Genomic DNA, 24,230 nt, shown 5'->3' with positions numbered 1-24,230 from the left:
CAGGTAAGGTGACTTGCCTGTGAACAATTAGAAAACTTCACCAGGTAAGGTGACTTGCCTGTGAACAATTAGAAAACTTCACCAGGTAAGGTGACTTGCCTGTGAACAATTAGAAAACTTCACCAGGTAAGGTGACTTGCCTGTGAACAATTAGGAAACTTCACCAGGTAAGGTGACTTGCCTGTGAAGAATTAGAAAACTTCACCAGGTAAGGTGACTTGCCTGTGAACAATTAGAAAACTTCACCAGGTAAGGTGACTTGCCGGTGAACAATTAGGAAACTTCACCAGGTAAGGTGACTTGCCTGTGAACAATTAGAAAACTTCACCAGGTAAGGTGACTTGCCTGTGAACAATTAGAAAACTTCACCAGGTAAGGTGACTTGCCTGTGAACAATTAGAAAACTTCACCAGGTAAGGTGACTTGCCTGTGAACAATTAGAAAACTTCACCAGGTAAGGTGACTTGCCTGTGAACAATTAGGAAACTCCACCAGGTAAGGTGACTTGCCTGTGAACAATTAGAAAACTTCACCAGGTAAGGTGACTTGCCTGTGAACAATTAGAAAACTTCACCAGGTAAGGTGACTTGCCTGTGAACAATTAGAAAACTTCACCAGGTAAGGTGACTTGCCTGTGAACAATTAGAAAACTTCACCAGGTAAGGTGACTTGCCTGTGAACAATTAGAAAACTTCACCAGGTAAGGTGACTTGCCTGTGAACAATTAGGAAACTTCACCATGTAAGGTGACTTGCTTGTGAACAATTAGGAAACTTCACCAGGTAAGGTGACTTGCCTGTGAACAATTAGGAAACTTCACCAGGTAAGGTGACTTGCCGGTGAACAATTAGGAAACTTCACCAGGTAAGGTGACTTGCCTGTGAACAATTAGAAAACTTCACCAGGTAAGGTGACTTGCCTGTGAACAATTAGAAAACTTCACCAGGTAAGGTGACTTGCCTGTGAACAATTAGAAAACTTCACCAGGTAAGGTGACTTGCCTGTGAACAATTAGGAAACTTCACCAGGTAAGGTGACTTGCCTGTGAACAATTAGAAAACTTCACCAGGTAAGGTGACTTGCCTGTGAACAATTAGAAAACTTCACCAGGTAAGGTGACTTGCCTGTGAACAATTAGAAAACTTCACCAGGTAAGGTGACTTGCCTGTGAACAATTGGAAAACTTCACCAGGTAAGGTGACTTGCCTGTGAACAATTAGGAAACTTCACCAGGTAAGGTGACTTGCCTGTGAACAATTGGAAAACTTCACCAGGTAAGGTGACTTGCCTGTGAACAATTAGAAAACTTCACCAGGTAAGGTGACTTGCCTGTGAACAATTAGGAAACTTCACCAGGTAAGGTGACTTGCCTGTGAACAATTAGAAAACTTCACCAGGTAAGGTGACTTGCCTGTGAACAATTAGAAAACTTCACCAGGTAAGGTGACTTGCCTGTGAACAATTAGGAAACTTCACCAGGTAAGGTGACTTGCCTGTGAACAATTAGGAAACTTCACCAGGTAAGGTGACTTGCTTGTGAACAATTAGAAAACTTCACCAGGTAAGGTGACTTGCCTGTGAACAATTAGGAAACTTCACCAGGTAAGGTGACTTGCCTGTGAACAATTAGAAAACTTCACCAGGTAAGGTGACTTGCCTGTGAACAATTAGAAAACTTCACCAGGTAAGGTGACTTGCTTGTGAACAATTAGAAAACTTCACCAGGTAAGGTGACTTGCCTGTGAACAATTAGGAAACTTCACCAGGTAAGGTGACTTGCTTGTGAACAATTAGAAAACTTCACCAGGTAAGGTGACTTGCCTGTGAACAATTGGAAAACTTCACCAGGTAAGGTGACTTGCCTGTGAACAATTGGAAAACTTCACCAGGTAAGGTGACTTGCCTGTGAACAATTAGGAAACTTCACCAGGTAAGGTGACTTGCCTGTGAACAATTAGAAAACTTCACCAGGTAAGGTGACTTGCCTGTGAACAATTGGAAAACTTCACCAGGTAAGGTGACTTGCCTGTGAACAATTAGGAAACTTCACCAGGTAAGGTGACTTGCCTGTGAACAATTGGAAAACTTCACCAGGTAAGGTGACTTGCCTGTGAACAATTGGAAAACTTCACCAGGTAAGGTGACTTGCCTGTGAACAATTAGGAAACTTCACCAGGTAAGGTGACTTGCCTGTGAACAATTAGGAAACTTCACCAGGTAAGGTGACTTGCCTGTGAACAATTAGAAAACTTCACCAGGTAAGGTGACTTGCCTGTGAACAATTAGGAAACTTCACCAGGTAAGGTGACTTGCCTGTGAACAATTAGGAAACTTCACCAGGTAAGGTGACTTGCCTGTGAAGAATTAGAAAACTTCACCAGGTAAGGTGACTTGCCTGTGAACAATTGGAAAACTTCACCAGGTAAGGTGACTTGCCTGTGAACAATTAGGAAACTTCACCAGGTAAGGTGACTTGCCTGTGAACAATTAGAAAACTTCACCAGGTAAGGTGACTTGCCTGTGAACAATTAGAAAACTTCACCAGGTAAGGTGACTTGCCTGTGAACAATTAGAAAACTTCACCAGGTGAGGTGACTTGCCTGTGAACAATTAGAAAACTTCACCAGGTGAGGTGACTTGCCTGTGAACAATTAGAAAACTTCACCAGGTAAGGTGACTTGCCTGTGAACAATTAGGAAACTTCACCAGGTAAGGTGACTTGCCTGTGAACAATTAGAAAACTTCACCAGGTAAGGTGACTTGCCTGTGAACAATTAGGAAACTTCACCAGGTAAGGTGACTTGCCTGTGAACAATTAGGAAACTTCACCAGGTAAGGTGACTTGCTTGTGAAGAATTAGAAAACTTCACCATGTAAGGTGACTTGCCTGTGAACAATTTGAAAACTTCACCTGGTAAGGTGACTTGCCTGTGAACAATTAGGAAACTTCACCAGGTAAGGTGACTTGCTTGTGAAGAATTAGAAAACTTCACCAGGTAAGGTGACTTGCTTGTGAACAATTAGGAAACTTCACCAGGTAAGGTGACTTGCCTGTGAACAATTAGAAAACTTCACCAGGTAAGGTGACTTGCTTGTGAACAATTAGGAAACTTCACCAGGTAAGGTGACTTGCCTGTGAAGAATTAGAAAACTTCACCAGGTAAGGTGACTTGCCTGTGAACAATTAGAAAACTTCACCTGGTAAGGTGACTTGCCTGTGAACAATTAGGAAACTTCACCAGGTAAGGTGACTTGCCTGTGAAGAATTAGAAAACTTCACCATGTAAGGTGACTCGCCTGTGAACAATTAGAAAACTTCACCAGGTAAAGTGACTTGCTTGTGAAGAATTAGAAAACTTCACCAGGTAAGGTGACTTGCTTGTGAAGAATTAGAAAACTTCACCAGGTAAGGTGACTTGCCTGTGAACAATTAGAACACTTCACCAGGTAAGGTGACTTGCCTGTGAAGAATTAGAAAACTTCACCAGGTAAGGTGACTTGCCTGTGAAGAATTAGAAAACTTCACCAGGTAAGGTGACTTGCCTGTGAACAATTAGAAAACTTCACCAGGTAAGGTGACTTGCCTGTGAACAATTAGGAAACTTCACCAGGTAAGGTGACTTGCTTGTGAAGAATTAGAAAACTTCACCAGGTAAGGTGACTTGCCTGTGAACAATTAGGAAACTTCACCAGGTAAGGTGACTTGCCTGTGAACAATTAGAAAACTTCACCAGGTAAGGTGACTTGCCTGTGAACAATTAGAAAACTTCACCAGGTAAGGTGACTTGCCTGTGAACAATTAGAAAACTTCACCAGGTAAGGTGACTTGCCTGTGAACAATTAGAAAACTTCACCAGGTAAGGTGACTTGCCTGTGAACAATTAGAAAACTTCACCAGGTAAGGTGACTTGCCTGTGAACAATTAGAAAACTTCACCAGGTAAGGTGACTTGCCTGTGAACAATTAGAAAACTTCACCAGGTAAGGTGACTTGCCTGTGAACAATTAGAAAACTTCACCAGGTAAGGTGACTTGCCTGTGAACAATTAGAAAACTTCACCAGGTAAGGTGACTTGCCTGTGAACAATTAGGAAACTTCACCAGGTAAGGTGACTTGCCTGTGAACAATTAGAAAACTTCACCAGGTAAGGTGACTTGCCTGTGAACAATTAGAAAACTTCACCAGGTAAGGTGACTTGCCTGTGAACAATTAGAAAACTTCACCAGGTAATGTGACTTGCCTGTGAACAATTAGGAAACTTCACCAGGTAAGGTGACTTGCCTGTGAACAATTAGAAAACTTCACCAGGTAAGGTGACTTGCCTGTGAACAATTAGAAAACTTCACCAGGTAAGGTGACTTGCCTGTGAACAATTAGAAAACTTCACCAGGTAAGGTGACTTGCCTGTGAACAATTAGAAAACTTCACCTGGTAAGGTGACTTGCCTGTGAAGAATTAGAAAACTTCACCAGGTAAGGTGACTTGCCTGTGAAGAATTAGAAAACTTCACCATGTAAGGTGACTTGCCTGTGAACAATTAGAAAACTTCACCAGGTAAGGTGACTTGCCTGTGAACAATTAGAAAACTTCACCATGGAAGGTGACTTGCCTGTGAAGAATTAGAAGGGTGGGTGATGTTTTTAAGATGTCCAGGATGTATTCCCTGATGCAAAGTGAGGAGAGTTGTAAAATAGGAACTGCTTCAATTGTCTAAAGGTGATTTGGGTGGGAGGTGTGGGACAGGAGTAACCTCTTTCCTTTGATGGACCCTTATTCTGCAAGCACGGGCCAGATTCCAATTGAATCCGCTTTGAATGTGGCTGGACGTGGGGCAGGCGATTTGGCTGAGGCGACTCACTCCGCACGCTCGGACATCACGTCTTGCTGGGCCGTGACCAGGAATTGCAGCCTGGGTGTTCCTCACCTGTAGCCCCATGGCAACGAATCCTCCTGCACTGCCCCCGCCCCACCCCAGTCCAGACGGCTCTGCATGGAGCGGGAACTGAACCCCAGACCCTCCCGGTTTATCTGCTCATTGGCTGACCTTGCAGAGTCACCGGGGGAAACTGAAAGGCTGAGTGAAGTGATAACAGGGCAAAGGAGGCGATGTGGAGGTTAGCAGAGGTGTAATGGAAGGAGGAGAGGGCAAGAGAAGAAATAAACAAAGAGAAAAGGGAATTAAAGAACTGAGTCGTCACTTCATTCACCTGAGGAAGGAGCAGCGCTCCGAAAGCTAGTGATTTGAAACCAACCTGTTGGACTTTAACCTGGTGTTGTAAGACTTCTTACTGTAGTCATCCTCTCTGCAACACGAGGACACTGATCCAGGTTGATGACAACTGAATGGGGGGTCTCCTGAAAATTCAGAGCAAGCGGATTGGGCACTTCACCTGGAAGAGTGCACACAGCTGACAGTGTCACTCAATCCACAATGTCCGCTTGCTCCTGGAGTTGTTTCCTTTCTCAGGCTGATTCGTTTTTGTCTGTTTGACTAAGTTCTTCCTGCAGTGGACGAAACACCTTTCTTCACAGATCTCGGGCCTCAGTGTCCTGCCGTTCTGCGCAGACTGGCAATATCCTCCCAATAAAAATCCAATTAATGGTCCCACGACCAGATTGAGTTTGCCGATGGATGTTGAGAATCAGTTTCAAACTGGATGGAGGGCCAGCTGACGTGGGCAGTGGCGGATCCAGCTTTGTCCCCCATTGTTTTACAGCCATATCCAACCCTGGTTCCTCGCTGTCGGGTTTCAATGCTGGTGCAAAGCCCGAAGATCACATGTCTTTGGTTATTTTGTTTTATTCCCCAGGCCAGAGAGGAGCTGAGGCCGGTCCAGGAAGACTTTGAAGCCAAGAACAAGCAGCTGCTTGAAGAGATGCCAAAGTTTTACAATAGCCGCATTGATTACTTTCAGCCAAGCTTTGAAGCTTTGATTCGTGCGCAGGTAGGCAACGTTAGGTTTGACCCCTTCCAAATCCCGTACTGCTTATTCCATTGGAATTGGATTACCAGTGAGAAGGTAAAGGATGCACTGAACATAGAACATAGAAAATACAGCACAGAACAGGCCCTTCGGCCCACGATGTTGTGCCGAACCTTTGTCCTAGAGCACACTTGGTTCTTTTGTTAGCCTTTGACAGCAGTGACCCTTTGTTTCACGTGCTTGTCCATCTTGTTCAAGAGGTTGGTGTGCTCCGTGTGATGTTCCGCGCGGGTAGGGTTGTGCAATCCAAATCTTCCACTACCCATCCAGTGCTCAATTAAGATGAGGGTTTGAACAGACAAGTGAGTTTCTGAGGGAGAAAATGGGAACCTGCTGTTTCAATCTTGCGGCTGTTTAATGGGCAATCCTGCAGCTTCTCACTCCAGTCGGCAGACTGCTTCATGATAGCACTATTTTGTGAAAATCTCACCCGTTGGGTTTGAAACAATCTGTCGCTGACGGTCAGGTATTGAAATCTTTCCAAAGTGCCAGATGAGACAGGAGTGGCAGCCAGAGGTTTTTATACCTCTCAGGGTATCGCCCTGTACGTCCTGGCTAAACCCTCACACCTTGTTCAAGTGGCTATTCCACATCCAAAATCTTACTGTGGCCTGGGGGGTCTCCGCAGTGGACCACACACACAGACACACGCGCGCGCGCGCACACACCACGTGCGCAGTACGCACACGAGCAACGGTCGCTCAATCCTGATCAGAAGGGAAAACCCCGACTTATTCTTTGGTGTACATTTCAAGGTGCCTCAGGCTAGTTACAGAGCTCCATGAGCCACCCTGCCTGAGACTTGCTCATGTACTGTCGCACAGACTGGGAATCAAACTAGGGTCTATGTTTGATCGGAGGAGTGGGTCAGACGGCATTTCTCTGTGCAGAGCTGGCGTTGACTCGATGGGCCGAATGGCCTTTTTCTGCCCAGTAAGTGACTCCGACTTTCTTGGTGTGAAATGCTCAAATGAGAAGATAACTTGCTTCGGAGCTCTCAGGGTTTCAAAGAGCAAACCCAGTCCAGTCGCTCTCCCTCCTCGGAAATATCTGCAGCATTTCTTCGGTCTGTAGTTGTTTGAAAATCTTAGTCCCAATTAGTTACTATTTATTGATCTAAACGTCTTGGTAATAGTTATTTGGACTCCCCCAATAATTGGATAAACCTCATGTAGGAATTCACGTGCTTACTGACTGAAAGGAAGTGGAAGATAGAGCGGAAAATGGGTTTCCTATTCTTGTTCATTAAATAAACGTCGACCTGTTGTGTGGTTTGCTTCAATCACCTCATCAGAGATTCTCCAGGCTTTCCCAGGGACAGAACCTGTGTCTGAACAATTCTTGCAAATGAGACAAAAGGATTGAGGGGAAACAATTTAACTGGTCTCTGGGGGGGAAAATGTGAAATCTCCTTTGGTTTTCCACGTACAGTGAGCCAAGCGTGTATTCCTAGAATGAAAAGAAATGAAAATCGCTTATTGTCACAAATAGGCTTCAAATGAAGTTACTGTGAAAAGCCCCTAGTCGCCACATTCCGGCGCCTGTTCGGGGAGGCTGGTACGGGAATTGAACCGTGCTGCTGGCCTGCCTTGGTCTGCTTTCAAAGCCGGATATTTAGCCCAGTGCTAAACCAGCCCCTATAATAATCGCTTATCGTCACAAGTAGGCCTCAATGAAGTTACTGTGAAAAGCCCCTAGTCGCCACATTCCAGCACCTGTTCTGGGAGGCTGGAATGGGAATTGAACCGTGCTGAGCCTTGTTCTGCATTACAAGCCAGCTATTTAGCCCAGTGTGCTAAGCAGACCCTATTGTACCATGCGCCGTATATATATATATATATATATATATTTATTTTTATTTATTTTATTTTTTTTGCAGCCTCTTGTCTTTCAAGAGAGGGTGGGTGAGGTCGCTAATATTCTTCTGGTAGCTCAGTACCACCAGAATGAAATGTTGCACAGGGAACAACCGAACCGTCAACTCACTCGTGCGGAATCTGTGCTGGTTTACGTGTCGGTAGTTGTGCAGTAGCAGGCAACAGGTCCGGGGTGGGAACCACTCAGCCTTGTTAGATCCGATGGGCCCTGGAGAAACTTGGTTACAAATGGTGGAGATTAAGCAAAATCTATGCAACATACTCTTTGGTGTGAGAGGCTGCAGGCCAGGTGTGAAAACCTGACAACGCAGGGTCTAGACTATAGTTGGAGCTGATTGTGTGTGTGTGTGTGTGTGTGTGAGTGTGTGGTTCGCTAAGCAACCTGGGCGAGAGGCTAACGCCGCAGCAAGAGAAACTGTACAACATTTAAACACTAAAGACAATAAAATACCGATTAGCAGTGAGAGAAAATAGACAAGTTTATTCAGTTTTCGGTCAATCGGAAAAAAAAAGTGGGCAGCACGGTAGCACAGTGGTTAGCACTGTGGCTTCACAGCGCCAGGGTCGCAGGTTCGATTCCGGCTTGGGTCACTGCCTGTGCGGAGTCTGCACGTTCTCCCCGTGTCTGCGTGGGTTTCCTCCGGGTGCTCCGGTTTCCTCCCACAGTCCAGAGAGGTGCAGGTTAGGTGGATTGGACATTCTGAATTCTCCCTCTGTGACCCAAACAGGCGCCGGAAAGTGGCGACTAGGGGCTTTTCACAGTAACGTCATTGCAGTGTTAATGTAAGTCCACTTGTGAGAATAAAGATTATAAAATAAAATCTTTCAGCGAAAGGCATCCTTGGAAATAAAGTTAGTTAGCTTTAGCTCCACTTGTACCTCTTTCCAGCCATTGGCAGCTGCAAATTAAAGTGCATATAAATATATATAACACATTTATATACACTGTACCTGTTTCACATATTGTTTAAACTCCCAATTAATTATCATCCACTTCTCAGTTTGCTCAGGATTTTAGCTTCTGACATGCAAGATGCAGCAGCTGGTGCAATAATAATAGTCTCGAGGATTCCAGTGTCAGGGTTAATAATCGCAACTCATGTCCACCTTTACAAAGACATTCAGACTATCTCCAAAATAACCTGCATATTTCAAACAAGATTGTCCAAACTGTATCCAATGTAAGCCAACATTAACCTGTCAGATTTTGATTGCTGATTTTACAAGAGTAAATGAGGTTTTTGTGCCACGACTGAGGAGAATCTTGTAGTTTGTTTGGCCAGCCTGAATCAGTTTGGAAGGAAGGAAACCACAGAAACGAACTGTCCCGCCCAGTCCAAGTCGGTGTTTGGTGCTTCATTGAAGCCTTCATCCAGCACTCCTCACCTGACTCCTCTGAATATGTTTCATTTCACATTTCAGATGCTGTCAGGGTGTGCCTTTTTAGTTTTGGGGAAATTGCACCTGGGCAGGTAGGGTAATTGAAACCCTGAATTCTGCTCACCGAAGGTGTTTTGTTCAGGTCCAGGGTTTAGAGAACCCCTAAGTGTATCATGGAGTTCACCTGACCCACAACTTTTACTAGATTGTGGTATGGGGAGCACACGGCCCACTCTACAGGTGTGGGACAGCAGAAATGGAAAAATATTTTTTAAAGCAAAACAATGTTTATTCTATGAACTCAAGTTAACCTTTTTAAAACATACAGTGAACATCTTAACAACCATCAATTCAAATACAACCCCCAAAGAATAAAACACTAAGTAATCCTTTAAGCTTTCCTTTTAACATCCATATGACTTAAAAACAAAGCCTTTCACAGAAGCACATCAGGTTAAAGTCACTACTGAAAACATTTATAATTCACCAAATGATCAAGAGATAGTCTTTTCATGGCAGAGAGAACAGCAGTACACCTGCTCTGTCTGGCTTCAACTCCAACCCTGAAAAAGAGACTAAAACACACCCTGCAGCAAACAGCCTAAAACAAAAGTAAAAAGCTGACAGCCCAGCTCCACCCACTCTCTGACATCACTGCAGTAGTAAACACCCATTTCTTAAAGGTACTCTCACATGACACACCTGACCCTTAACTTTGAATTTATTGTGGTTATAGGGAGCACACGGGCCTGCCTTTCAGGTATTATTCAACAGAGTGTTACAGTACTTTTAAATTAAAACAATGTTTATTTATGAAATCAGTTAACACTTTATAAACCCACTGTAAACATCTTAACAACTATCAACACCAATAAATCCCAAAGAATACAGTACTCTATAGATAACCCTTGATAAATTCCCAAACAACATCCAGAAGACAAAAGACCCTTTTAACACAGAGATCAGGTTTAAATTCTCTAATGAGAGCAGTTATCCCTTTGAAATCACCCAAATGAACAATCTTTAGCTTGTAGAGAGATCCATGCGCATCTGCTGGCTTTCACTGCAGCTCTTCTTTCTGAAAACAAAACTAAAAACTCACTCTGTAGCAGCCTGCTCAAAAACGAAAGTAAAAAGCTGACAGACAGCCCAGCTCCACCCACTCTCTGACATCACTGATAAACACCCATTTCTTAAAGGTGCTCTCACATGACAGTTTACACAGAAAAGATCCTTCCACGTGTCCTTACAAGGTCAGAATTGGAACTATGAAAGCCACAAAACTGCAGGTTTTGCCGAGGACAGTAAATCTGAGGAGAAATTCCCCGTCTTTGTGCGAGACGCGATTTATTCATGCCATTCACGCAAACAAAGAAACGCTGAGAAGCAACTGGTAAACAAAGGTCTTCAAGCATCCATATATTTTGCAGATCAAAGGACAGATTTGGGAATTGTGGATGGTGGGTTTAAATTTCTGGCTGGGACATCCCAGGGCTGCCAGTTTAACCACAGGGACAGGCTGAAGGGTTGGTGTCCTTTTGGGGTGGGATTTCCCGTGTGTTGTCTCACTGTCACTGGCAGAGAGAGCAATAGCTGCCAGCAGTGGGCGCTGGGGAAACAGCTGAGACCAGTACCATAGGGCTGTCGGAAACACGGGTGCTTTCTGATTTTGTAGCCACTGAGCAAGGATTGCAGCAGTGTCCAGGATGAAGTTCTGAATGAGAATTGCCTAACGCTATTGGAAGGACCCCAAAGAATCTGTTAGCTTGGGGAATCAAAGTTAATTTCAAAGAGATGTGGCACACTTTGGGTTGATCTCAGGCGAAGTGATGGAAACCTCAAGGTCCTGCAATATATAGGGGAGTTCTTGGGTGGAAATTAAAACATAACAGGGAGTGGCTTGTTGAGATTTTCAGTTTTAAAATTAAAATGTTTATTAAAGATACAGAGTATTGAATCGGTAGCACTTTGTTTGATTCTTGTACAGTCAAAGTTTTTGTTTACAGCGTGTAATCTTGTGAGGTAATTCTTTCAGTTAAAAGACGAAGTTCAAATTTTGCTTTAGAAGTTAATGGTCTCCTTTGATATTCTAACACTCCATTCCTCTCCATCATGCTTAACTACACTCGGTCCGAGTGGCTTGCTGGCCATTTAAATAGGGATGGGCAACAAATGCTGGGCTTGTCAGTGGTACCCACATCCCAAGAAGAAAATATTGAGTGCCAGGTTCTCTGTGCTTTCCGGGTGAAGGGATATGTATTAGATTTCATGGTGGTCGAAAACCTTTATCTGTCAATCCCAAACACATCTTTTAGCGCGGAAGTCGAGTTGTCTGTCTGCACTGTTGACCTTGCGATTTTTGCGGTGAGCATGTCAATAAAGAAACCTGACACTCTGTATTTATTGTTCCATGATACATCTTAGTTTTCTAGCTATTTCATTTACTGTAGACTACAGCTGGCCCGGGGTAGGCGATTGTAATGCAAGTTCAGATGCCTTAGCCCAAGCGGAAGTGATCTGAACTCTGCAGCGCAATTGGCCCCGAGCGTCTTCAATAAAGGACATTCAACCTGTAGTCATGCCTCCCGTTTCACTCTGCGAATGGGAACATTCCCCTCTCTGTTGATTCTATCAAAGCCTCTCGTAATTTCCAAGACCGTTATTCCATCAATGCCTCAACATTCACTCGCCAAGAGAAAGGAGACCCAGCCTGTTCCTTTCCTGATCGCTGTGTCCTCACAAGTCCTGTTACCATCATGGCAACATCATCTTCCGTGCCTTTAAATCCTTTTTATAATGTGTCAGCCAGAACTGCGTACCATGTCCTAAGTGTGATTTAACCAAACTCCCATCCAAGTGTAGCATATTCAGCCGTGCTGAAAATTCAAGAAAAGGAAGAACCTTTACATCCAAATGAGCTTTTCAAATGCGGGGTTGTGGCAGCTAATTTGCACACAGCAGTAACTATCACCAGATAATCTGTCGCGGTGTTATAAACATTATCCAGGACACTGTCGAATCTCTCACCTCCACCTGAGAGGGACGTCTGGTTCTGTGTTTAATCAGGTGGCACCTCAGACAGTGCAGCACTCCCTCAGTGCTGCACCGGGAGTGTTAGCCTAGACTTTGCGCTGAGGCCTCCAGAGAGAGACTTGAACACGCAGTCTTCCGACTCGAAGGCTCCCCACTCTCAGGCACAGTTCAGGTGTTCATTTATGGTGGGAACAAATGGGAAGTTCTCAAAATGAAGAGACAAGACCAGCGTTGACACAACGGGTGTTTTTTAATTCACTTTGGGACGTGGGCATCGCTGGGCAGACCCATCCTTTGTTGTCCTCAAGGAGGTGATGGTGAGGTGCGTAAGGTGCGTCAGAAGGGGAGGAAGTAATGTATCTGTGTCGTTGTTCGTTTAAATTACGAAACAATGCCCATGAAGAGAAGCTGTTTGGTTTAGAGCAAGCTGCGGTCCCTGTGAAACGGTCAGCAAAGACCAGACAGGAAAATTTGTGTGTGCAGCAGTGGGCTCAGAATTTATTCCTCCCGTTTTATTTTGAACGACAGCGTTGGGAGATCTGCCTGAGTGAGCGGGATTGAGGTCTTGGACTTGGGTCACCTTCATTCAGTCTTGTCCTTCTGCCTGGAATGTGTGGATTCCTCTGTGCAAATAAGAAGCATCTCAGCACAAATTCAGCATTGAGCGATCGGGGCTGCTCCTTCTGCACTCGGCATTTGCATAATCCTTGCGTTGTCAGCAGATTGTGGGCGAGGTTGGTCGTTGGCTGTGACGAAACATGTTGTTGTGGTTTTTTTAAATGTTAGTAAAGTTCTGTGTGCGGTGTCTCAGTAATTCCTTTTTTTTTGTCCTTGTGTGAAAGTTGGTCCTCGATTAGTTGGAAAGTTTGGTTTGTATTCAAAGGTTGCTTCCTGCGTGTGTGGAATACTTCTCCTTTCCTGTGTGAGGGGGTGGGAAGCACTGACGTAAAAGTCAAACCTTTCGGTCACTATAATCACGTGGACCACTCGAGGCTCAGTCTCGATGAAGTGTGAGCTCACGATTTGGGGTCTCTTTGCTTTTCGCCTGTGCCATTTGCGACAAATAAACGAATGAATTCATGTGGTGAAAGTGCCTTTCTGTTGAGGGAATACACTTTCGGCAGCGTGCTATGTTCGGACGATCGGCAAAACTAGCCCAAGGGGGAGATGAGGGGGAAAGATCATTAAGCAGCAGCGAGCTGATGTGATCTGGAAGCTGCCAAGGAAGAACGTTGCCAGCAGATCAGTCGTCACCGTCAAAGGGGAGTTGGATAAATACTTGGAAATGGGGCAAAAGAATAGGGAAAGTGGGGCTGACTGAAAACAGGCAGCACAGCCGTGATCGGCTGAATGGTCCCTCTTTGTCCTGTATTGGCCAGGATCGAACCCGGGTCCTCGGCGGTGTGAGGCAGCAGTGCTAACCACTGCGCTGCCGTGCTGGCCCAGAGCCAGCTGTTCTTAACCTCATCCAGCAGGTAGAATCTGCAAGCACGGAGGCAGGGGGCAGCCATCCCATTGGATCTGTGCTGATGCTTTGAAAAAAACAAACTAGGTTGTCCCACTCTCCCTGCTCCTTTCTTGTCGCCCTGCAATTTACTCCCCTTAAAGTGTCCATCCAAATCACTTCCGAAAGTTATCATTGAATCTGCTTCCGTGGCCCTTTCAAGCAGCATATTCCAGATCGCAACAGAGCACAAGAGCGAGGAGGTCGTGCTGAATTTATACAAGACATGAGTCAGACCTCAGCTGGAACATTGTGCCCAGTTATGGGCTCCACACTGTAGGAAGGATGTGAACACATTGGAGAGGTTAAGAAGAGTGGTTCCAGTGATGAGAAACTTCAGTTGTGAGGATAGATTGGAGAGGTTGGGACTGCTCTCCATGGAGAGAAGACGGGTAAGAGGAGATTTGATCGAGATGTTCAAAATGGTGAGGGCGCTGGACAGAGTAGAGAAACTGTTCCTGCTCGGAAAAGGATTGAGAACGAGAGGGAACAGACTTAAAGTGGTTGGCAAAAGGAGCAAATGTGATTTTTCAAAGCAGGTTATTCGCGCAGTGGGTGGTTTGGGGTGGGGGGTGCTGAAATGCACAGCCTGGAAGTGTGGTGTAGGCAGGTTTAATCGAGGCATTCAGGAGGGCATTGGATGGCTGATGTGAATAGAAACATTGTGCAGGGGGACGGGTGAAAAGTGCCACTAAGTCATGATGCTCGTTTGGAGGGCCGGTACAGACACTGGGCCGAATGGCCTCCTTCTGCACCGTAACGACTCTGTGACCCCCAACTTGTGTCAAATGATCTTTCTGCATCTCGTCTCTGGTTTATAATCCCCTCATTTTTCCTTCCAAAATGCATCAGTTCACACACTTTTCTGCATTCAATCTCTTCTGCCCCATGCCTGTCTGTTTCACTGGCCTGTCACTGGGCTCCGAGCTCCCTTCTCAGTGCACACTACCGTTCCAAGTTAGGTGTTGTGTGGAAACTTTGAAATGTTGCATGCTGATCAGAATGGCTGGAGGAAATGCCACTGACTTATTCAAGGATTCTCCACTGCATATCTGGCTACAAATATTTGCCATTGTTACTGCGCTTGGAAGCCCTCTTAACTTGTGCTTATTTTTTGGCAAAAGCGACAGCTCATTCAGCCACTAGATGTCACTTTATTTGAAAAACGTACTGTGGGAAACAGGTGGTTGTGCAAGGCAGGTTGGACATTTCCCCCCTGTGTGGGAGTGCAGTGGAGTGAACACTTGCAGGTTTATTTTTGCAGTTTCCACATTTATCCTCCCGACTGCTCCTTCCAACAGTCCAAAAATCGCAGAGTGAAAGTTGGTTTGCGCATCAGACTCTGCGATGGGAGCTGGGTAAACGAGCTCAGGTAAACGAGGTCAAATTGAAAACTGGGATGAAATTAGAAAACAATAGCTGTGTTGTTTCGCAAGGGGCTGGTAGCATGGGGGGGGGGGGGCAGTCCCGTCGCTTCAAGCTGATATTCTCGATGACCTAGTCTTGCCGAAGCTTCCTGTTTATGCAGTTTGAATCGGCCAGAGTTTCTTAGAAAGCGTTAGCTTTCTGAGGGCTGTGCAAAGGCTCGGAAATTCTCAGCAAAAATGTCGAGTTGGTGGGGAGTAGCGTGAGTGGGTTCCGCACAGAAACTGGGCCCGATGCCTCTGTTATATAACATGTCCCCCAATCTTTAATATGGGGATTCGGTGCAGGCTTCATGTTTCCGCTGTGCGGTGGCCAGTCTTTGACCTCCCGAAGAGACACAGTGCCGCGTCAGGCACTCTGATTCCAGCGCCGTACCCTCTGTTCCACTGCACTCCTCGTCACAGAAAATGGCACACGACGTGTGCTCAGTATCGTTTACCTCCAGCTGAAGTTAACAAATGCATCCTCAGGGGGAAATGGGCGGACCAGTTCTGTAGCCTTGTAGTTTTCGAAAGACAGACCTCTGGATTTCATGTACACGCACGTACTTAACCTAGATACAGACTTGGCCCATTTACTGGTGAAGTGAGTATATCTTCCCTTGGTATATTTCTGACTGCCGTTTGTTCTTATTCGGCATGTGTTCACAGATAGTGTATACCCCACTCAGCCTGAATTGTACCTGCTTCCAGGCATGCAGCACTGCTGCCCCGCGTGGAGATCGAGTACCCCTCCTCACCTCGATACCAAGTCGGAGTTGCAGCTTTGTGGCTTGGCGAGAGCTTTTTCTTGCCTCCATATTTATTTCATCATTCTTGCGTTTAATAGCCACTTATCTTTTTTGCATTGTCCATCGTGCTGGAAAATAGTGGTGAGATGATAGAATTCACATTGTAGAAGGAGGCCATGCCCCAGTCCTTGGGAAGAGCACACTATCCACTAAATATTCAATATACCGTGTGGAGTTTGCGCATTCTCCCCGTGTCTGCGTGGGTTTCGCCCCCACAACCCAAAGGCAGGCAGGGTAGGTGGATTGGCCACGTTAAATTGCCCCTTCATTGGAAAAAAGATAATTGGGTACTGTAAATTAATTTTTTTAAATATTCAATATAAAAGGAATTAAGAATGCTGTCCTTGACCAGAACGATTTGCTGTGTATCCATCAGTCTGACTTTCCTTTTTCATTTAAATTCTTGGCTAATTAGCTGACTTTTCTTCCTTCGTCATCCCTCACTCCTGTAGTCTTCCGCTGAAGCAGCCTACGGTATTTGGTCTTCCTATCAGTGGAAATAGGGCCGTCAATATAATGCTGAGGAGACACAGTGCGTTCGGGCTGGGGGGGGCATGTCAGGGGGCCCAGAGATCGGGATAACATTGAAAAATGGCTTCCCCGATCTCTCACTACACTGAGGGGTTCCAGCGAGCGGAGCTCCTCAGTGGACAAAATGGGACAACGTGGAGCCTCGGCCGCACCTTCCCCGCTGAGGCCCCCGATACAATGAAGGTCGCATTGAGTAACCCTGTGTTTCGCGCCGCTGCGAGCCCCTGGAAACACGGCTAAACGCGCTCGCTGTAGGACTTTGTTCCCAATGAGTTGAATCGCATGCTGGAAGTCAGTTCCCACGAGGCACAGAGCTCGGTCAGATGGGAGAACAGGACACTTGAGGTTGCTGTTTGTATGGTGGCAGTGATGGGTTCCTGAATGCCAAGAGGCACAGTGTAGCACTGATGGTTTATTCCCTGGGGAAAACACCTTCACCCCATTCTCAAGGTAAAACCTACAATGACTGGGCCCTGCAGTTTGACTGTTTTGCACAATTTCCTGGATTCATCTTGTGACTGTCCCTGTTGTAACCGTCAGCTGCACCCTCCAAGTTATTGGTTAGCACTGTTGCTTCACAGCTCCAGGGACCCAGGTTTGATTCCCGTCTTGGGTCACTGTCTGTGCGGAGTCTGCACGTTCTCCCCGTGTCTGCGTGGGTTTCCTCCCACAGTCCAAAGATGTGCAGGTTAGGTGCAATGGCCATGGTAAATTGCCCTTAGTGTCCAAAAGAAAAAGGTGAGGTGGAGTTACGGGGATAGGGTGGAGGTGTGAGCTTAAGTGGGGTGCTGTTTCCAGGGGCCGGTGCAGACTCGATGGGCCGAATGGCCTCCTTCTGTACTGTAAATTCTATGATTCTATTGCTGGGTCCGTTCATGTATGTCTTACGATGAGATCTGTGAACTTCCTGATCACACCAACTGGCAGGGCATAGCCCCTGATAGAAAGCAGGTGAGATTTGGAGGGCTTGCTCCAGGTGCTGGTATTGCTGGGGAGCTGCTCTGCTACACTGTTCACTGAGGATTGAATGGATGGTTGTGCTGTGTGTGATGAATCGATGATCGCCAGTGGAAGGATGGTGGGATCAGACAGAGAAGTGCCTTCGTTTTGGAGGATGACACCGCGACACAGTGCAAGAACCCATTTGTTAGCGTAGGATACAGGAGACCTTCTGATCATCACATCCTGTCACTGTTTGAACAGTCCTGTCTGAGTCATTCTCCTTGCCAACACAAATAAACAGCAGGCACAGACCTTCTCTGTGCCTGTCAACTCACACAGCTCCCATTCAGGTCCCCTCAGCAAAACCACATCCAAGCCTTGCCAAAAACAATGTCTGTGTACACAACAACTTCAGTGCTTGCATCGTTTTATTTACAACCTGTGCTCCATATGTGTGTGCGTGAGCCTTTGTTGCGTTATCACTGCGGGCCCGTGTTGCAATTGTGCACCATTCAAACGCAAGCCTAATCTCTTGCCACACCTTCAGATAGGGTATAAGTTGGCTGGATGGTCTCGAGCTGAGAGGGTTACATCTCTGACGCTGTGACAGTGACAGCCTGCTTTCTGCATCCTCTCTGTGCACAATCAGGCTTCTGACCGCCGCGGTGGGAGACTGCAGTATCGTACCAGCGTATTCTTGTCATGCTCACTGACAACGTGTGTGAGAACACAGCCCCGTTGGTCCCTGTGGCGTCAGTGCAGGTATCTGCGGTTGGAGCTGAGACGGCCTTTCGAGTTGGCTTGTGGGATCTCCCCTGCAGGGGAGCCTGGAGTTTCCCGTTGCTGCATACTGAGGAGCCACAGCACCAGTACTGTCAGAAACCTTTTTAAAAGCAGCTTCCCGACCCTCTGGTGGGTCCTGTGGCTATCCAGCTGGGGGCAGAAGTAAATTACACACCTTCCCTCCTATTTCCACATCATCCCCTGCCATCCTGTGTTGCCCCATCGGGTACTGCTCAGAGGGGGGGGGCATTGCCGCACATTGCCATTCTCTCCACTGTTATCTCCTCCTTGCTTCAAAATCAAACTCAAATGAAATGGTCACTTCGGCAGGGCAGCGGAGGGTCACCCCCCCCCCCAGTAAGGAGGTTTCGAGGAGAGACGGAGTTTATTGGTGGGGAGCAGGGTTTAAAGTGAGTCTGTCTGTACAATTTCAAACCAAAGAATGGCTGCAATTAGTGTGAGCAACATTTTGTGACGGAGATAGTTAATGTGGATTGCCCTGAAGCTGTGACCCAGTGCTTAGACAGATTGTTTGGAACGCAGTGTCCTACTGCTACTGCCTGTCAGCTCCGAGAAACTGCCACTTAATAAATACATGGCTCTGAATGCATTAAAGAATTGCAGCGCTCCATTTAAGAACAGGAAAACTCTTGATCTTAATTTGAGGAGGTATAAAATTGCTGCAATGCCACACTGGAGCTCCCGTGGTCAAACTGAATGCCAAGATGGACTCAACACCTTGTTTAATCATTCATTTTAAGATACAGTGGAATTGAAACCAGTCTAATTGCCTCTGATGAGTCCTAGTGTCCTGTTTTTCTGCCTCCTCGGTGTGTGCCACTAATATGGTTCCTCATGCTGTCACAATATTGATGAGTTCTCTTTAATCCTTTTCTGCGCTGCCAGCACTCGTACTTTATCGAAATGAGATTAGATTGATGGCATATTCTCTTCAAGCGGCATTCCTTGGCTCATTTAATCCATGATGTTTCCATGATGGGGAGCATGTTAGCACATCAACGCGCAGTGTGACAGAATGCGCGGGTATGGACTCCTATTTGCAGCTATTAATCTCGCTGTTCAGGTGCAGCTTGTGTCAGAATGTCAACGTTTTAGCTCAGCGGACCAGTCATTAATCTTCCCAGGGACTGACCAGGAGCCACCACTATTTCTGCTGTGTCAAATAAATAAGTCCGATTTGTGCCACTTGAGTTGACGTTTTGCTGCCAGCCTTTCCGTGTTGTAATTTTCTACATTGGCCATTCCCCCATGCAGACTTGTCAGGCTCACTGTCCAGGCTTCCTTTTCTTAAATTCAGAATAACCAATTCTTTTCTTCCAGTTTCGGGGCAATTTAGCGTAGCCAATCCACCTCCCCTGCACATCTTTTGGGTTGTGGGGGTGAGACCCACACAGCCACGGGGAGAATGTGCAAACTCCACACGGACAGTGACCCGGGGCCGGGATTCGAACCTGGGACCTCGCCGTCGTGAGGCTGCAGTGCTAACCACTGGGCCATCGTGCCGCCTCCTTCCAGCCTTTCTCTTGCCTTTGCCATCTTTCTTTCAAATTGTTGGAGGCAATTATGTATTTGTTCAGTAGCACTTTATATTGTACCTTTGACCAAATGATTTTGTTTGAAGTTTTAAAGTACCCCGATATCTTAGCTATGAAAGCAAATTGTGGTCCAAGTGCAGTCGACCCCTAACCACCAGCAATAATCATACCTGGTTGCTTCGAACAGCAACATGGAAGTTAACCGTGAGCGCAGGCCTATCGCTGTGTTGTACTGCATGCCTGGCTATTTTCAGGCTGCAGACATCTTTAGGCTTTTCCTTGTCCTCAGACCCTCCTGCATTTGGTGTGGCTAAATCCAACATCTCCAGCTGACCAAATGGACGGGTTCCTGCTGGATTTGGGCCTGCTTCACCCTTCTGTAACCCGCATGATAAACCGTACTTCAATACAACTTTACTTAAAAACTTAATCACAGCACCACCCTCCATCGCTGCTTCTTGCTTTCCCCTGCCTCATGCACTGACCAACATATCCACCATCACACTGCATTGACAACTCTCCCATCACACAGGGCAATCATCATCTTCCACCCTCACTCTCCATCTCTCAGAATCATCTCACACTCAATGAGGCCATTTGGCCCTTCCGTGCCTTCACCTCCCCTTCTCCCCCACCGAGGGAATATGCCTAGTTTAGATCACAGCAGCCTGAGATTGGTGGCCTGCCCTGGGCTCCTTCCAGGTGGTTTTGATGTTAGTTTGATTTCTCTGAACAGTGATATGCCGCCCCAGAGTTCCCCCGCCTCCACAGGATCTCCTGTTCATGATCCCACGACCTGACGCAGTTACACATTCTGAACTTCAGCTTCTCCATCTGCGATTCTACGAATGTCTCTGTCCACCTTGGAATTGGTTGTCTTTCATGAGGGAGAGCCGAAATGGGGAAACTCCGAGCCAGAACATTGAGGCTCTACCCACAGTTCAGGTGCAGGAGCCCAAGACACAATGAGCTTACAGTGCAGAGAGAGTCCGCTTGGTCCATTGTCTCTGTGCTGGAGCAATCTGAAACAAACCTTTGATAAGATTAAATTTAAACTAAACTTGATCAAACAAATCTTTGACTGAGGCCTCGAGTCAAGTTCTACTCCAGAGCACACAATGCAGGCTGACTTTCCAGTGCAGGGCTGAGGGAGTTCTGCAGTGTTGAAGGTGCTGTCTGACAGATGAGATGCCAAACTGTCTGTGCTTTAACGTGGACGAGGTGCTCAGTGAGGAGTAGGGCAGTTCTCCCTGGTGTCCTGGACAATATATCTCTTCACCAACTTGATTTGATTAGGCCATTGTCATGCTGCGGTTTGTTGGGGCCTTTGTGAAAGGCTTGGGGTGGGATTTTCTGGCGTGGCACGCCCTCGCCGGCAGCGGGATCCTCTGTCCGGGAACCGGCCAGTGGGGTTTCCCATGGCGGGCACCCCCACGCCCTCGGCAAATCCCTGGGCGCGAGTGCTGCTGCCGGCGAAACGGAGGATCCGGCCCTTGGTGTCCAAATGCAAGACTTGCTGACTTCTATCGATCTTTGCTTCAGTTGGTTAACTAACAAGACTCTGTGGTCTCCTCTTCAGCTATTCCATGGTCCAAGTGAAATGCATTTGGTCAGTTATCCCAGTCCCTAAAGCAGTGATGGGCAACCGAGGCTGGTGAGTGGGCCGGGAGAGTGACCCTCCGTCATCTCAGTGTCCGCAAGGTTGGAATGGGGCTCGTTCACTGACCCTGACTCCATGAATAAGATTAAATACATTTAATACACGCTGAATATTTCATAATGACTTCTAGAAAATGCTGAATCGTTTAGATATTAATAGAACCGTCAACTGCAAATGGTAAAATGGGAGAAATATTCCCATTTTGGCCACAGAGGGAGTGCGCGGCTCTCACACTCAATGTTGTGAGCAATCAGGACGCTCCTCACTTCACTCACCCTCGCTTTACGCGTGAATCAGTCAAACCGGCAGGAAAAACACCGCACGGACGGGAATCAGCGGAAGGTGGCGGCCTTGCGCATGGGCAGCGGGCAACCAGCTGTCTCGTGGGTCATACTCAGAACCCAGGAGGGCCACATCTGGGCCTCAGGCCGCAGGTTGCCAGCCACTGCCCTAATCTCAGCATCCAAAACAATCCTTACCTGCAGATAGAGAATGTGGGTGCTGAGCCATCACCGGTAAGAGAAATAAGGTGGCCTCTATCTAGGAGACATTTCCTGATGAAGGTTTCATTTAATTCTCTTGTGCAAAGATCCTCGGATTCGGTGGTCATGTCAATGCCCCTGTCGTGTCCTCAGAGCATGTTGGGACTGTAGTGAAATAGGAGTCAGCAGCATTCCCGACACTCTGCCCCAACAAAAACAAAATCTTATCCCCTCTTCCTGTACTGCTACTCCTACTGTACAGGTTTATAGCAGGGCAAGAGGCCGTTCGACCCATCACGTCTGTGACAACCCTCTGAAACTGCGACCCTGTGATCCCAATCTGCATGCCCTTGCCCCATCGCTTTTAGGGGCTGTTTAGCACAGGGCTAAATCGCTGGCTTTGAAAGCAGACCGAGGCAGGCCAGCAGCACGGTTCGATTCCCGTAACAGCCTCCCCGAACAGGCACCGGAATGTGGCGACTAGGGGCTTTTCACAGTAACTTCATTTGAAGCCTACTTGTGACAATAAGCGATTTTCATTTTTCATTTAATGCTATTCCTCTTCAGAAACTGATCCGCATTGCCTTTTCAAAACAATGGCAGAGTCTGCCTCCGTCACGTGTTCTGCTGGGGCGTTCCATCACCAAACAGCCCACTCTCCGAAAAACGTTCTGCTGACCTCTCCTTTCGTTTTCCTGGTGGCATTCTTCAACTCCAGCCCTCCGGTTGCCAACTCGCCGGTCCATGGAAATACTTCCACTGTTGCTGACAGAGGTGACATGCTGTCAAAGTTTTAAATCTTGCACTCATCACGACACTCCGCAAGAACGGAAGCAGTAATTCTTTATCTTCATTTACCTTTCAGAAGCCCCTTTTGAGTTTGTGTGAACTTGTTTGCTTTCTGCAGTTTAATATTCTGCGATTGATTTTTGATTCTGATTTTTTCTGGAAAATGTTTAATGCATGCAACATTGGGATTTGCTTTACCATTTCAAAAAAAATAATCTGTTAGCTGCTCGGGAGAATGGTTCTCTCAGGAAACAAGTCTTTTATTACATAGAACATACAGTGCAGAAGGAGGCCATTCGGCCCATCGAGTCTGCACCGACCCACATTAATCCCTCACTTCCACCTTATCCCCGCAACCCAATAACCCCTCCCAACCCTTATGGACACTACGGGTAATTTAGCATGGCCAATCCACCTAACCTGCACGTCTTTGGACTGTGGGAGGAAACCGGAGCACCCGGAGGAAACCCACGCGGACACGGGGAGAACGTGCAAACTCCGCACAGACAGTGACCCAGCGGGGAATCGAACCTGGGACCCTGGCGCTGTGAAGCCACAGTGCTAATCACTTGTGCTACCGTGCTGCCTCAAAGTCTTGACTGATTTCATTCTGAGGTCGGTCTTCAGTTTCATCATGGAAGGTTTAATTTTGGAATTCAGGTGCGACGCTTGGAGCATGAATCAGAGCTGGTTTAATTTGCTTGTCCTCTGCTCCTGTACAAAACCCAGTTGGCTAGTTTGGCTCCTCGTATCGGAAGGTTAACTATTTCCCTGCCATTTCTTGTGAGTCCAAGTTCAAGAAATCACCGAAAACGTTTGTGAATAAGTTTTTTTTAAAAAACAATTTAAAAGGTGGATGAAACACTGCCCTTTATGTCGAGGGGGCCGGAAGGGATACTGGCGTTTCGAAAGCTCTGGGTATCCTTCATTTAGAGTAACTAATTCTTGACGCTGCACCTCAGCGAGGTTATGTTCGCCTTGGAGAGCGCGCTGCACAGCTTACTCGGAATAAAGCAGGGGCGAAAAGGGTTACATTTATGATGACTGGGTGCAGAGACCAGGCAGATTCAGGAGTCAGCTAATGCAACTGTTTCAGATGATCCAAGCAGTTGATGAACAATTTCTCTGCTGGGGGAGTTGAGAAGGTGTAACTTCAAATTGGAGCCGGGCTATTCATGGGTGATGTCAGGAAGCACCTCTTCACACACAGAGTGATGGAAATCTAGAAGTCTCTCTTACCCCAACGCCCAAAGAGCTGCTGAGGCTGGGCGTCAACTGGAGATTTCAAAGCGGAGGGATTTTTAATCAGGCGAAGTGATTCTGGAGGCAAGCTGGGAAGATGGAGTTAAGATACAGTTAAGCCATGATCCAGCTGAACGGTGGGAATATGCTCGAGGGCTGAATGGCCTCCGCTTTGTCACCAGCCTTTCTGTCATGGTTTAGTTTTTTGTTTGTAGAAGATTTCCCACTTCCTGAAACTTTTGTCTGCTTCTG

General features: G+C 46.7%; 1 protein-coding gene across 2 annotated transcripts in view; it reads left to right on the top strand.

Moving 5' to 3' along the window:
• The window catches only part of bin3 (bridging integrator 3), a 135,572-nt gene that overhangs the window by 97,562 nt on the left and 13,780 nt on the right, over positions 1-24,230 (top strand). For both annotated transcript variants that reach the window (XM_072485585.1, XM_072485586.1), the window contains exon 8: positions 5,811-5,945. In XM_072485585.1, coding sequence (XP_072341686.1) covers positions 5,811-5,945 — 135 coding nt within the window. The remainder of the gene's footprint in view (positions 1-5,810; positions 5,946-24,230) is intronic.

The sequence above is a fragment of the Scyliorhinus torazame genome, chromosome 20 (assembly GCF_047496885.1).
Source record: "Scyliorhinus torazame isolate Kashiwa2021f chromosome 20, sScyTor2.1, whole genome shotgun sequence".
Lineage (NCBI taxonomy): Eukaryota > Metazoa > Chordata > Chondrichthyes > Carcharhiniformes > Scyliorhinidae > Scyliorhinus > Scyliorhinus torazame.
Note: the sequence above shows the minus strand (reverse complement) of the source record. Positions and strands in the feature narration are given on the sequence as shown.